The sequence below is a fragment of the Canis aureus genome, chromosome 15, assembly GCF_053574225.1.
Source record: "Canis aureus isolate CA01 chromosome 15, VMU_Caureus_v.1.0, whole genome shotgun sequence".
NCBI classification, from domain to species: Eukaryota; Metazoa; Chordata; class Mammalia; order Carnivora; family Canidae; genus Canis; species Canis aureus.
In genome coordinates, this window is record NC_135625.1 from 25198658 (window position 1) to 25212845 (window position 14188).

The window sequence follows — 14188 nt, forward strand, 5'->3', positions numbered from 1 at the left end:
CCCTGGTGCAGAGAGCCCGAGGCGGGACTCGATCCCGGGCCTGCGGGGTCAGGGCCTGGGCGGAAGGCAGGCGCTAAACCCCTGGGCGACCAGGCCGCCCCTGAAGGCTCTGCTCTGATATTCCTACACCTCTGTGCACAGGGACTCTGCATCTGGCCCAGGCAGGGGCAGGGCCCTGGGGCAAGTGTGGGGAGCAGGGGAATGCAGACTCATGTGGGAGCAGGAGTGTAGGGGGGAGCCCAGGGGAGTAGCAGGCTGGCTTCTGGGACCCGGGGCCCTTCGTGCCGCATCGGGGACCCGGGTGTCGGGGGTGCCCCGGCCCCTGCACTCATTTGAGCCCGCGCTGGCCTCTGTTAGCTGCGCAGGGCACTTCCCAGTTCCTCGAGGCGGTGGGGCAGAGCACCCCTTCCTCCCGCTCGCGCCCCCTGTCCCGGGTGGAGCTCTGTGGAGACAGTGCCCGGCAGCCAGGCAGGAGGCCTCAGCGCCCGGTCCGGCCGCCTCGGCTGGGCCGCACCCCCAGCGGCCCCCATCCAGACACACCACAGCGCAGGCGGCACCCCCCTCCCCCAAGGAGAGCAAAGGGATCGGCTGCAGGGCCTCGGGGGGACTCTTACTCGGCGGGTAAGAGGACCTCAGGAGCCCTGTTTGCACCCTGCCCACCTTGACCTCAGGGTGACCCTGAAGGGATCACCGGGGAACCTGCCGCCCTGCAATGTCCCCCAGCCTGGATGCACCTGCCCACACATCCCTGTTTCCCGGAAGCTGAAGAGGAGGGGATGGGGCCACCCAGGATGGCTGGCACAGGGGGCCTGGCCTGGCCTGCTCTGGGTTACCTGACGGCGCCTCCTGATAAACGCCCTGAGGCGTTGGTTTTTATGCTGGAGCCAAAGCCTACAGCATTGGAACAAGCGGCACCCCTGGGGTTCCTGGGAGCCAGAGCCCCCAGAGGTGGGCCGGCAGCAGGAGAACATCTTCCAGGAGCGGATGTCTCCAGCCAAGTGAGCCTGAGGTGGGGCTGCACTAGATGCGGTTGCCTGGTCACGGGGGTTCCAAGTTCTGTTGGGCTCTGTGTCACGGGAGTGACCTCACTTCCTGGGACCCCCTCCCTGACCCCCACCTGATCCTGGGGACCCGAGATTGAGTCCCCCCTCAGGCTCCCTGCATGTGTCTCTGCCTCTCTCCCCGTGTGTCTCTCATAAATAAATAAAAATCAGTATACACCACATTTTCTTTATCCATTTACCTTTGATGGACATCTGAGTTGCTCCCAGCCCTTGGCTATGATAAAGAATGCTTCTATGAGGATGGAGGTCTCTTGGCGACCCTGCTTTCAATTCTTTTGACTACACGTACCCCAGAAATAGGATTGCTGGATTATATGGTAGTTGTAGTTTTAATTTTTTTGAGGAACTCTCATACTGTTTACATAGTGCTTGCACCATGCTACATTCCTATCAGCAATGCACAAGTGTCCTGATTTCTCCATATCCTTGCCAACATTTTATTTTTTAACAGTGGTCATCCTAATGGGTGTGAGGTGACCCTCATCGTGGTTGTGATTTGCCTTTTTTGATGGTTAGTGATGTGGAGCATCATTTCATAGGTTCATTGGCCATTTATACATCTTCTTTCAAGGAATGTCTGTACAGGCTCTTCGTCCTTTCTTCCATTGGGCTACTTGTTGCCTTGTGACGAAGTTCGTAGGAGTTTTTTGTATATTAACTTATTGTCAAATACATGGTTTGCACATATTTTTCCCATTCTATTCGTTGTCTCTTCACTCTCTAGATTGTATCCTTTGGTGCATTTGAAGTTTTATAGACCCCATTTGTCTATGTTTACTTGTTTGCTGGTGCTTTGGTATCGTAGTCAGGAAATCACTGCCAGGTCCGTGGATCCTGGGTGGCTCAGTCAGTAAGCATATGACTCAATGTCAGCTCAGGTCTTGATCTCAGGGTTGTGAGTTCAGGCCCCATATTAGGCTCCACCCTGGGTATGGAGCCTGTTTACAAAAAGAAAGAAATCATTGGCAGATCTAATATTGTGAATCTTTTCCTTATGTTTCCTTTCAAGCATTTTATCTATAAAATAGATATCTATTTTGGGGTTTTTTTTTAAACATTACTCTTACATATGTTTTCTCATTTTCAGTGTATGATTCTTTCACTTCTTTCATTAGTCTTGTTCCTGAATATCTTACCTTTTTCAGTGTTGTGGTAAATGGAGTTGTGTTCTTGAGTTCCACTTCAAATTGTTCATTGTTAACATCTAGAGATGCAACTGCTTCTTGGTGTGTTGGTTTTCATTTCTGCAACCTTGTTGAATTTGTTTACTGCTTCTAATTTTTTTTAATCCTTACGATTTCTACGTATGAGATTATGGTATATGCAAATATGATTCTTCTTCTTCCTTTCAAGTTTGGATGCGTTTTGTTTCTTTTACTTGCCTAATTGCTCTGGCTAAGTTTTCTAGTACTATATTTGATGGAAAGGCCAGAGTAAAGAACTTTATTTTGATCCTATTTTTAGAGGAAAAGTTTGAGTCTTTTGCTATTTTGTACATTAGTTGGGATTTTTTTTTTTCATATTTGGTCTTTATGATGTTTAGTTGGTTTACTTTTACTCCTAGTTTAGTAAGAGTTCTTTTCATGAAAGAGTATTAAGTCTCGTGAAGTGAAAAAAATAAACAGCATACAAAGTCAGATGCTTTTACCATCTGAACCACCTAGGTGCCCCCCTTTGCACATTCTTTTTTTGTTTCTTAAATTACACTTAGGAATGAAATCATATGGTATTTGTGTTTCTCTGACTCACTTATTTCACTTAGCATTACTCTTTAGCTCCATGTACGTCATTCCAAATGACGAGATTTCATTCTTTTGTATAACTGAATAATACTCCATCGCATATGTACCACGTCTTCTTTATCCATTCATCTATTCTTTCTAGAGTTCCTTGAGAGATTTATATATATTTTTTTTTTCTTTTTTTTTCTGTATGTGTTTATAGCATTAAGCTCTCCTAGAAATCTTTTGCTGCAGCCTAAATGTTTTGGTATATTGGGTTTCCTTGTTTCATTTGTTTCAAGATACTATGTATTTATGTAAGAAAGAGAACCCAGGAGTGGGTGGGGGCAGGGGGAAAGGAGAGGGAGAATCTTAAGCAGGCTCCACACTCACTGCAGAACCCAGCACAGGGCTCGATCTCAAGATACTGAGATCATGATCTGAGCCAAATCAGGAGTCGAAGGCTTAACCAACTGAGCCACCCAGATGGCCTCAAGATGCTTTTTAATTTCCCCCTTAAGTTAACCTAGGAAAAAGTTTTTCTTCTTTGACCTGTTGGTTGTTAAGAGAACGTTGTTTCATAATTGGCTCTTTATACATCTGAGACTTCACTAATGTGGTGGTCACTGGCCAGGCACATGTGACAATTTACATTAAAATTAATTAAAATTATATAAAATTTTATATAATTGAGAAAATTCACTTTCTCAATCACACTCGCCATATATATCAGATATGTAATAACCACATACCATATTGGGCAGCACTAGTAGACAGTATTTCCTTTTTACGGTACGATCTATTGGAGTCTTGATATAGATAGAATAATAGTTGTCAACCAGGTGCAATTTTGTCCCCCATGGGACGTATGGCAATATCTGGAAACATGTTTGATTTCACAGGTAGGGGATCCGTGTTTTACTGGCACCTAGTGGGTGGAGTTCCGGAAAGCTGTTAAAATCCCGTAATTCACAGGACAGCCCCCCAACAAAGGCTCATCCGGCCCACATGCCAGTAGTTTTGACGGTGAAAACCTTTGACCTATAATATGTTTCAGCAGGACGTGGAGGGCTCGTTGTTTTTTCCCTCTGATTGGCCAGTTGACTAGACCCCCTCTGCTGTGTGTATTCAATCCATCCTCTGCTTACTGCTAGTGAACTTTAGGCTAAAAATGTGTTTTGGTATTCTTGGTTTTTTTTTTTTTTTTTTTTTCACTTAAATGGTGGAGAAGGTCCTATTCCTTGCTAATTAGCATGCAATTTTTTTAAAAGTGAAATTGATAGTTAAGGTCCTTTACAATGAAAGAATACATATTTAATTTTATTTTTTTATTTTTTAAAGATTTTCTTTATTTATTCATGAGAAGGACACAGAGGGAGAGAGAGGCACAGACACAGGCAGAGGGAGAAGCAGGCTCCACGCAGAAGCCTGACGTGGGACTCGATCCTGGGTCTCCAGGATCACACCCTGGGCCGAAGGCAGTCACCAAACCACTGAGCCACCCGGGCGGCCCAGCATACAATTTTAAAAAATCGACTTTTGCTGTCTTACAGGTTCTTTGACTCTGCACATATAGACAAATCTCTGTTTCTGGCTCATCATGGCTTCCACTTCAAGGTAAGTGCCTTTGATGAAAGCCTTTATGAAGGGCCACACCCAGGACATTTTTAGCTCTTGGTCCTGCTGGCCTCACTAAGCATATGGTGTCTAGGAAAGAAAAAGGAGGAAGAGAGAGCACAAAAGGGAGACTGAGGAAAGATGAGGCAAGCAGGGTAGTGCATGTGGTATAGGTGAGGCTTTGTAGCTCCAGGGTCTGCACTGTGTCTGAAAATGTGATTTATTTCTCTCATCTTATTTTTTTTTTTTAAGATTTGTATTATATATAAATCAGAGAAAGGGAGAGAGAGCACAAGTGGGAGTTAGAGAGAGAGGGAGAACACGCTCCAGATTGAGCACGGAGCCCAATGTGGGACTCGACCTCATGACCCCGAGATCAGGATCCAAGCTGAAACCAACAGTTGGTCACATAACTGACTGTGCCATCCAGGCGCCCCCTCCTCATCTTTTAATGCACAAGGTGCTTGCTACTGGACTACCATGCTCCCTGCAAGCTTTACCATTCCATGAGTCTTCTTTCCTTATTTTTTTCAAGTTTTTACTTAAATTCTAGTTAGTTAACATATACTGTAATATTGGTTCAAGACTAGTGTTTAGTGATTCATCACTTACCTATAACACCCAGTGCTCATCACAACAAGTGCCCTCCTCACTGCCAATCACCACGCCAATCCCATGCCCTCCTTCCCTCCAGCAAGCCTGTTGTTCTCTGTACTAAAGAATCTCTTATAGTATACCTCCCACTCTTTTCCTTCCTTCCCCATATTCGTTTGTTGTTGTTGTTGTTGTTGTTGTTGTTGTTTTATTGTTGTTTTTGTTTTAATTCCACATATGAGTGAAATCATCTGGTATTTTCTCTGAATGACTGACTTTGCTTAACATATAGAATACACTCTAGGTCCTTTCTTTGGTGTTAGTAGTGATCTCTCCTTTCTCATCATGATTTTATTAGTTTGAGTGTTTTCTGTCTTCTTTTAAATAAGGCTGGCTAATGGTTTATCTACCTTCTTAATTGTTTCAAAGAACCAACTCCTGGTTTTGTTGATCTTTTCCACAGTTCTTCTGGTCTCTATTTCATTGAGTTCTGCTCGAGTCTTTTTTAACCCTCTTCTTCTGCTGGGTGTTGGATCTATTTGCTGTCTTTCACCAGCTCCCTTAGGTGGAAGGTTAGCTTTTCTATTTGAGTTTTTTCCAGTTTTTGGATGGATGCTTGTATTGCGATGTATTTCCCCCTCAGGACTGCTTTTGCTGTATCCCAAAGATTTTGAATGGTGGTGTCTTCATTCTCATTAGTTTCCATGAATCTTTTTAATTCTTCTCTAATTTCGTGGTTGACCCTTTCACCTTGTAGCAGGATGGTCCTTAACCTCCACGTATTTGAAATCCTTCCAAACTTCTTCTTGTGATTTAGTTCTAGTTTCAAAGCATTATGGTCTGAAAATACACAGGGTCGATCCCAATCTTTTGGTATCAATTAAGACCTGATGTGTGACCCAGTTTGTGGTCTCTTCTGGAGAAAGCCCCACGTGCACTTGAGAAGAATGTGTATTCAGTTGCGTTTGCATGTAAAGTTCTATAAATATCTGTGAAATCCATCTGGTCCAGTGTATCATTTAAAGCTCCTGTTTCTTTGGAGATGTTGTGCTTAAAAGACCTGTGGATTGCAGAAAGCGCTCCATTGAAGTCACCAAGTATAAGTGTATTATTATCTAAGTATGTCTTAACTTTGGTTATTAATCGATTGATATACTTGGCGGCTCACGCATCCGGGCCATAAATATTCGTGATTGTTAGGTCCTCTTGTTGGATAGATCCTTTAAGTATGATATAGTGTCCCTCTTCACCTCTCACTACAGTCTTTGGGACAAACTTTAATTTATCTGATATAAGGATGGCTACCCCTGCATTTATTGAGGACTATTTGAATGGTACACAGTTCTCCAACCTTTTATTTTCAGGCTGTAGGTGTCCTGATGTCTAAAATGAGTCTCTTGGAGACAGCAAATGGATGGGTCTTGCCTTTTTTTATCCAGTCTGAAACCCTGCGTCCTTTTGATGGGGTCATTAAGCCCATTCACGTTCAGAGTTACTATTGACAGATATGGATTTAGTGTCATCATGATACCTATTCAGTCCCTGTTTTTGTGGATTGTTTCCTTGGACTTCCCCTTTCTTTTACAGGGTCCCCCCTTAATATTTCTGGCAGAGCCGGCTTGGTGGTCACATATCCTGTCAGTTTCTGCCTCTCTTGGAAGCTCTTTATCTCTCCTTCTATTCTGAATGAGAGCCTTGCTGGATAAAGTATTCTTGGCTGCAGGTTCCTCTCATTTAGGACCCTGACTGTATCCTGCCGGCCCTTTCTCACCTCCCAGGTCTCTGTGGAGAGGTCTGCTGTTGTCCTAAAGCTTCTCCCCATAAAAGTTAGTGATTTCTTGTCTCTTGCTGCATTAAGGATCTTCTCTTTATCTTTGGAATTTGCAAGTTCCAGTATTAAATGTTAAATGTTGAGCGGTTTTTATGGATTTAAGGGGGGTGGGGGTGATCTCTCCAGCTCCTGGATCTAAATGCCTGTTTCCCTTCCCAAGTTAGGAAAGTTTTCAGCTATGATTTGTTCAAATACATAATCTGGACCTCTGTCCCTTTTGGCGCCCTCGGGAACCCCAATTAAATGTAGATTTTTCCTTCTGAGGCTGTCATTTATTTCCCTTAACCTATCCTCATGGTCTCTTAATTGTCTTTCTTTTCTTCCCTCAGTTTCCGCCCTTGCCATCAACTTGTCTTCTGTGTCACTCACTCGTTCTTCTCCCTCGTTAACCCTGGTCGTTAGGACCTCCAGTTTGGATTGCATCTCATTTAACTGATTTTTAATTTCGGCCTGATTAGATCTAAATCCTACAGTCATGAAGTCTCTTGAGTCCTTTATGCTTTTTTCTAGAGCCACCAGTAGCTTTATAACTGCTTCTGAATTGGCTTTCTGACATTGAATTGTAATCCAAATGTTGTAACTCTGTGGGAGAGAGGACTGTTTCTGATTTCTTTCTTTGGAGGTGAGTTTTTCCTTCTAGCCATTTTACTCAGTGCGGAGTGGCCAAAAACAAGTTGTACTGGAATAACGAGAAAGAGAGAGAGAGAGAAAAAAAGAAAAGAAGAAATAAAGAAGAATTAAAAAGGGGGGGGGGTGGGGAAACAACAGAAACAAACAGAAAAGAAGAAAAAAACAAGGGGGAGTATCCTCTGATTCTATATAGTGTAAATCCCTCGGCTTCCCCTGGAACTTTCCAGTGCTGCTTGGTCAATACCTTGCTTTTCCCCTGACCTTCTAGCTGGTCTTCTGGGGGCGGGGCCTGCTGTGCTGATTCTCAGGTGTGTGCACCTGGGGAGCTGCCCAGGCCCCTGCCAGGTGTATGGCTCAGTGGGAGTTGTTTATCTGTGAGGCCCCTGCTCAGTCCCAGGTACAGGGTGACACCAGGAGGGACAACAACAGTGGGGGCGGCCAGCTGTGCAGCTCTGGAGTCAGCTCCCGCAGTGACTACTGCAGCTCCCAGTGTGCAGGGGCCTGGATGCTCCAGGGGCGGGCCCGCCGATCTGTACAGCTCGGGCCGCCCGGGGGCAGGAGCCACCTGGCTGTCCTGTGTCCTCCCGGCCTCTGCCTGACCTGGGGGAGCACCCGATCCTGGGCTGTGTCCCCCGGCGCCCTGGGCTCTGGGACCTGTGACACTGTGAATGGACCTAAAGTGTAGGTCCACGATGTATAATTTAAAAGCATCAGGGTGAATTTTGTTTGAAGTTAACTTATACTTTATTACAATAAAACTCATAAGGCATTTTACAGGTTAAAGAAAAACTCAAAATATAGAAACAGTGAAATGACACGGGAAGGGCAAGCCTCCGTTGGGCTGCAGGCATGACGAGCCCCGCGGTGGGAGCTGGGGCGGGCTCCCGAGGTGGTCAGGGGGCTGCGCAGAGGTTGAAGCCAGTTGTCCCGGAGGCCATTGGCGGCTCTGGCACTCTGGGGACCCCGATTGCAGGTGCCAGGGCCTGCTCCTCCTCCGGGGTGGCCGCAGGTGCACGTGGCTCGTCCAGGGCGCAGCCGTGATCTAGAGCAGTGACCACTATCTGCAGGGGCTTCGCCTCCCCAGCTGGCACCTCAGCTGGGGCCAAGCCCTCAGCCCCAGCAGCCAGGGCGGCCTCGAGCACTTCAGGCCCATCCGAGGCAGCAGGCCCCACAGTTGGGGCTGGGGCGGGCTCCGGAAGTGCTTCAGGGTCTTTTGCTCGGGCCGAAGCTGTAGCTCCAAGAAGACAAAGTATCACCACCAGGACGGACTTTCCACGTCCCTCCCAAATCAAGGACACTCTTCCAACCGCTCAAAGAGCCCTGGGAGGTGTCCCCAGCCTGCAGCTCGTGGGGATGGGGTGTGAGCCGAACCCCTGCTCCCGGCCCAGCTGCACGGACGCTGGATCCGTGGGGCCCACCCTGTCCCCAGCTCGGCCACCCCCAGGCCTCCTCACCCCCAGCCTCTGGCTCCGCTGCATGGAGGCGTCTGAGTTGTTGCAGGTAACGCCGGGCACGGAGCTCCACGTCTGTGCCTGGCATGCGCTGCCTTATGAATTCCAGAATCTTCTTCAGGGAGGCAGATTGGGGGAGCCGACAAAAGTCCTCCTGATAATAGTCCATCCATATCTCCAGGATGCAGCAGATGGCCCTGGGGAGGGACAGGTGGGCACAGGGGTCAGAAGACAGGGCTCCCTCACACCGAGGTGTCCCGGGGAAGCCCTGCAGGACCCGGGGCCTCGGCCTCCCGTGCGGGGCTGTCAGAGGCCAGTCCTGCTCCTCGTCCACCTGCCACCTGGCGGTCCTGCCTGCCACAGGCCTGCTCCCCGAGGAGGGGCTGGCACGAAGCCTCTGTGCGGGGGAGCCCACGCCCAGCGGTGTGACCATCACGGTCTTTGCTGGGAAGCGGGGCTCCCTCCTCAGCCTGGCTCCCTGCCCACTTGCCCCTTGAATCCACCGGCAGGCGTCCGGGGACGGGGGGCGTCTGGCCTGTCATTGCCCTCACTGCACACACTGTCGCTCTGGGAAGGTCCAAGCCAGGAGGGCTCGGGCTCTGTGTCCTGCCAGGCCTTGCCAGGAGCCACCCGGGACCTCCACTTTCCCTCCCTGTGGCTCTGCGCTGCCTCCCTCATGAGGGGCCCCGGGGGGTGTCCTTCCACTGACTCTAATCTGCCGTCTCCCACGGGGCCAGGGCCACCGGGTCTGTGAGCCCTCAATGGCCCTCGTGGCAACCTGCTGTGCACTGGGTCCAGGTGCCACCAGATTGGGGAGTGCGATGCTCCCCACCCCCTCTGCTCTGGGTCCCAGGTGTGGGGCAGACAGAGGGCTGGGAGGGGCGGGCATGGAGAAAGTCTCCCTTAGGGGTCCCAGTGCTCTCCCACCAAGCCCACACCCTATTCACGGCTCTCCTTTCCTCCTTTCCTGAAGGGCCCTTAGACCTTTACCCCGTCACGGGAATTGCAGATGTGTGGGGTGAGGGTCCAGCACCCCCGGCCCACAGCCCCCTCGCTGCCCTCCTGGAGAGGGAAGGCCCTCGGGCAGGGGCCGGAGTCACTCACAGTTTCCAGCGCTGCAGGACCGCGTCGTCGCCACCACACGCAGCTGCGATGCACCCATATCTAGGGGAGGGCGGGGGCATCCCACGAATCATCCTGTGGCCGCGACCTCTCACCGTGGGGGCTGTCACCTCTGACCCCCGACTAGGCCGGAGCCCCGGGGGCCGTCAGCTCTGTGCGGGGGGCCACGGGCAGCCCCCGGAGAAGCGCCCGCACCTGCCCGGGCCTCCTGAATGCTTGAGCATGAAAGGCTCCGGCCAGGCCCACGGCCGATATCTGAGTGGGCCTGGGCGCCCGGGGACCCCGGGGTCCCCCTGTGTGGTTGCCCCAGGACACAGCCCCCCGATGGACTCTCCAACCTCCCTTTCAATGGGAAAAGAGGCCAGCTCAGGACCCCGGTGACGGTGGGGAGGAGGCACAGGCCCCGTCCCGGGGGAGGAGGACGGCTGCGGAGCACAGGCACAGCCCCTCTGGCCGACCCGCCACAGGCCAGGCCCCGGGGCTGCCCTCCGGGACCCCACTGTGCCCTGGGTGACTCTGCTCCAGGCGGGGGAGCGGCCCGAGGCCGGGCAGCTCAGAACCATTCCCAGCCTCCCCACCAGCAGGTGGCCCACCCCTGGGCTGCGGAGGCGCAGGTGCTCACTTCGTAAACAGCAGATCCAGCACCTCGTCGGTGGTGGCAAATCCATGACAGTTGTCTAAAAAGATGAAAACGGAGATGACATCCCTGCGCAGCAAGGCGGGCAGCAGTTGTTGGAATTCCTGCTCCAGCAGCTCCGTCCGGCTGGGCTTCGTCGGGCAGATGGGAGGCGCCTTCCCGGCCGAGGCCCTTGCACCCTGAGTTGGGACAGAGGGGACGTGCATGGAGCCGCCGGGAGGCCTGGGGTGGGAGCGCAGCCCGCAGCCCGAGCTCTCGGGGGCCGTGGGGGGCAGGAGTGCCCACGGCAGGAACCCGGGCCTTGATGCCTGTGGCTCAGTCACTTAGCCTCTGACTCTGGGCTGTGGCTCGGGTCGTGGCCTCAGCACCCTGGGATCCCGCCCTGGCAGGCCCTGCGCTTGGGGCCCAGTCTGCTTCAGGAGCCTGGGTCTCCCTCTCCCCTCCCTGCTCTCTGCCTGTCTCTTACACAAACAAGACAAACTATCCGATAAAGAAACAATCTTAGAGGATAAATGTTCAAAAAAGTTTGGATCAGTACAAGGACCTCAAGAGACACAGAGAGACAGAGACCGAGAGAGACAGACACACAGACAGAGGGAGAAGCAGCCCTGGTGCAGAGAGCCCGAGGCGGGACTCGATCCCGGGCCTGCGGGGTCAGGGCCTGGGCGGAAGGCAGGCGCTAAACCCCTGGGCGACCAGGCCGCCCCTGAAGGCTCTGCTCTGATATTCCTACACCTCTGTGCACAGGGACTCTGCATCTGGCCCAGGCAGGGGCAGGGCCCTGGGGCAAGTGTGGGGAGCAGGGGAATGCAGACTCATGTGGGAGCAGGAGTGTAGGGGGGAGCCCAGGGGAGTAGCAGGCTGGCTTCTGGGACCCGGGGCCCTTCGTGCCGCATCGGGGACCCGGGTGTCGGGGGTGCCCCGGCCCCTGCACTCATTTGAGCCCGCGCTGGCCTCTGTTAGCTGCGCAGGGCACTTCCCAGTTCCTCGAGGCGGTGGGGCAGAGCACCCCTTCCTCCCGCTCGCGCCCCCTGTCCCGGGTGGAGCTCTGTGGAGACAGTGCCCGGCAGCCAGGCAGGAGGCCTCAGCGCCCGGTCCGGCCGCCTCGGCTGGGCCGCACCCCCAGCGGCCCCCATCCAGACACACCACAGCGCAGGCGGCACCCCCCTCCCCCAAGGAGAGCAAAGGGATCGGCTGCAGGGCCTCGGGGGGACTCTTACTCGGCGGGTAAGAGGACCTCAGGAGCCCTGTTTGCACCCTGCCCACCTTGACCTCAGGGTGACCCTGAAGGGATCACCGGGGAACCTGCCGCCCTGCAATGTCCCCCAGCCTGGATGCACCTGCCCACACATCCCTGTTTCCCGGAAGCTGAAGAGGAGGGGATGGGGCCACCCAGGATGGCTGGCACAGGGGGCCTGGCCTGGCCTGCTCTGGGTTACCTGACGGCGCCTCCTGATAAACGCCCTGAGGCGTTGGTTTTTATGCTGGAGCCAAAGCCTACAGCATTGGAACAAGCGGCACCCCTGGGGTTCCTGGGAGCCAGAGCCCCCAGAGGTGGGCCGGCAGCAGGAGAACATCTTCCAGGAGCGGATGTCTCCAGCCAAGTGAGCCTGAGGTGGGGCTGCACTAGATGCGGTTGCCTGGTCACGGGGGTTCCAAGTTCTGTTGGGCTCTGTGTCACGGGAGTGACCTCACTTCCTGGGACCCCCTCCCTGACCCCCACCTGATCCTGGGGACCCGAGATTGAGTCCCCCCTCAGGCTCCCTGCATGTGTCTCTGCCTCTCTCCCCGTGTGTCTCTCATAAATAAATAAAAATCAGTATACACCACATTTTCTTTATCCATTTACCTTTGATGGACATCTGAGTTGCTCCCAGCCCTTGGCTATGATAAAGAATGCTTCTATGAGGATGGAGGTCTCTTGGCGACCCTGCTTTCAATTCTTTTGACTACACGTACCCCAGAAATAGGATTGCTGGATTATATGGTAGTTGTAGTTTTAATTTTTTTGAGGAACTCTCATACTGTTTACATAGTGCTTGCACCATGCTACATTCCTATCAGCAATGCACAAGTGTCCTGATTTCTCCATATCCTTGCCAACATTTTATTTTTTAACAGTGGTCATCCTAATGGGTGTGAGGTGACCCTCATCGTGGTTGTGATTTGCCTTTTTTGATGGTTAGTGATGTGGAGCATCATTTCATAGGTTCATTGGCCATTTATACATCTTCTTTCAAGGAATGTCTGTACAGGCTCTTCGTCCTTTCTTCCATTGGGCTACTTGTTGCCTTGTGACGAAGTTCGTAGGAGTTTTTTGTATATTAACTTATTGTCAAATACATGGTTTGCACATATTTTTCCCATTCTATTCGTTGTCTCTTCACTCTCTAGATTGTATCCTTTGGTGCATTTGAAGTTTTATAGACCCCATTTGTCTATGTTTACTTGTTTGCTGGTGCTTTGGTATCGTAGTCAGGAAATCACTGCCAGGTCCGTGGATCCTGGGTGGCTCAGTCAGTAAGCATATGACTCAATGTCAGCTCAGGTCTTGATCTCAGGGTTGTGAGTTCAGGCCCCATATTAGGCTCCACCCTGGGTATGGAGCCTGTTTACAAAAAGAAAGAAATCATTGGCAGATCTAATATTGTGAATCTTTTCCTTATGTTTCCTTTCAAGCATTTTATCTATAAAATAGATATCTATTTTGGGGTTTTTTTTTAAACATTACTCTTACATATGTTTTCTCATTTTCAGTGTATGATTCTTTCACTTCTTTCATTAGTCTTGTTCCTGAATATCTTACCTTTTTCAGTGTTGTGGTAAATGGAGTTGTGTTCTTGAGTTCCACTTCAAATTGTTCATTGTTAACATCTAGAGATGCAACTGCTTCTTGGTGTGTTGGTTTTCATTTCTGCAACCTTGTTGAATTTGTTTACTGCTTCTAATTTTTTTAATCCTTACGATTTCTACGTATGAGATTATGGTATATGCAAATATGATTCTTCTTCTTCCTTTCCAGTTTGGATGCGTTTTGTTTCTTTTACTTGCCTAATTGCTCTGGCTAAGTTTTCTAGTACTATATTTGATGGAAAGGCCAGAGTAAAGAACTTTATTTTGATCCTATTTTTAGAGGAAAAGTTTGAGTCTTTTGCTATTTTGTACATTAGTTGGGATTTTTTTTTTTCATATTTGGTCTTTATGATGTTTAGTTGGTTTACTTTTACTCCTAGTTTAGTAAGAGTTCTTTTCATGAAAGAGTATTAAGTCTCGTGAAGTGAAAAAAATAAACAGCATACAAAGTCAGATGCTTTTACCATCTGAACCACCTAGGTGCCCCCCTTTGCACATTCTTTTTTTGTTTCTTAAATTACACTTAGGAATGAAATCATATGGTATTTGTGTTTCTCTGACTCACTTATTTCACTTAGCATTACTCTTTAGCTCCATGTACGTCATTCCAAATGACGAGATTTCATTCTTTTGTATAACTGAATAATACTCCATCGCATATGTACCAC

At 50.2% G+C, this 14188-nt stretch overlaps 1 protein-coding gene and 1 long non-coding RNA gene across 31 annotated transcripts in view; one reads left to right on the forward strand and one right to left on the reverse strand.

The window, feature by feature from the left end:
• LOC144284385 (uncharacterized) overlaps positions 1-14188 on the forward strand; it is a 183744-nt gene that overhangs the window by 39720 nt on the left and 129836 nt on the right. The window lies entirely within an intron of this gene.
• On the reverse strand, positions 8198-12327 carry LOC144284377 (uncharacterized). Of its 4 annotated transcripts, none has more exons than XM_077848850.1 (4): positions 12107-12327; positions 10653-10846; positions 8912-10072; positions 8198-8691 (listed from the first exon to the last, which is right to left on the reverse strand). In XM_077848850.1, the coding sequence occupies exons 3-4, from the start codon at positions 9339-9341 to the stop codon at positions 8351-8353; spliced, it is 771 nt and encodes a 256-aa protein (XP_077704976.1). In that variant the 5' UTR covers positions 9342-10072; positions 10653-10846; positions 12107-12327; the 3' UTR covers positions 8198-8350. The 4 variants fall into 4 exon arrangements, with proteins under 4 accessions (XP_077704976.1, XP_077704978.1, XP_077704977.1 ...); XM_077848852.1 differs by having other exon boundaries at positions 8198-8685; positions 12107-12326; XM_077848851.1 differs by having other exon boundaries at positions 10653-12327.

Excerpts from the sequence above, each read along its gene's own strand:
- LOC144284377 (XM_077848850.1), bottom strand. The coding sequence starts at position 9,341 with ATGGTCACACCGCTGGGCGTGGGCTCCCCCGCACAGAGGCTTCGTGCC. Across the intron at positions 8,692-8,911 it reads AGCGGAGCCAGAGGCTGGGG|CTACAGCTTCGGCCCGAGCA; the intron begins GTGAGGAGGCCT and ends GTCTTCTTGGAG.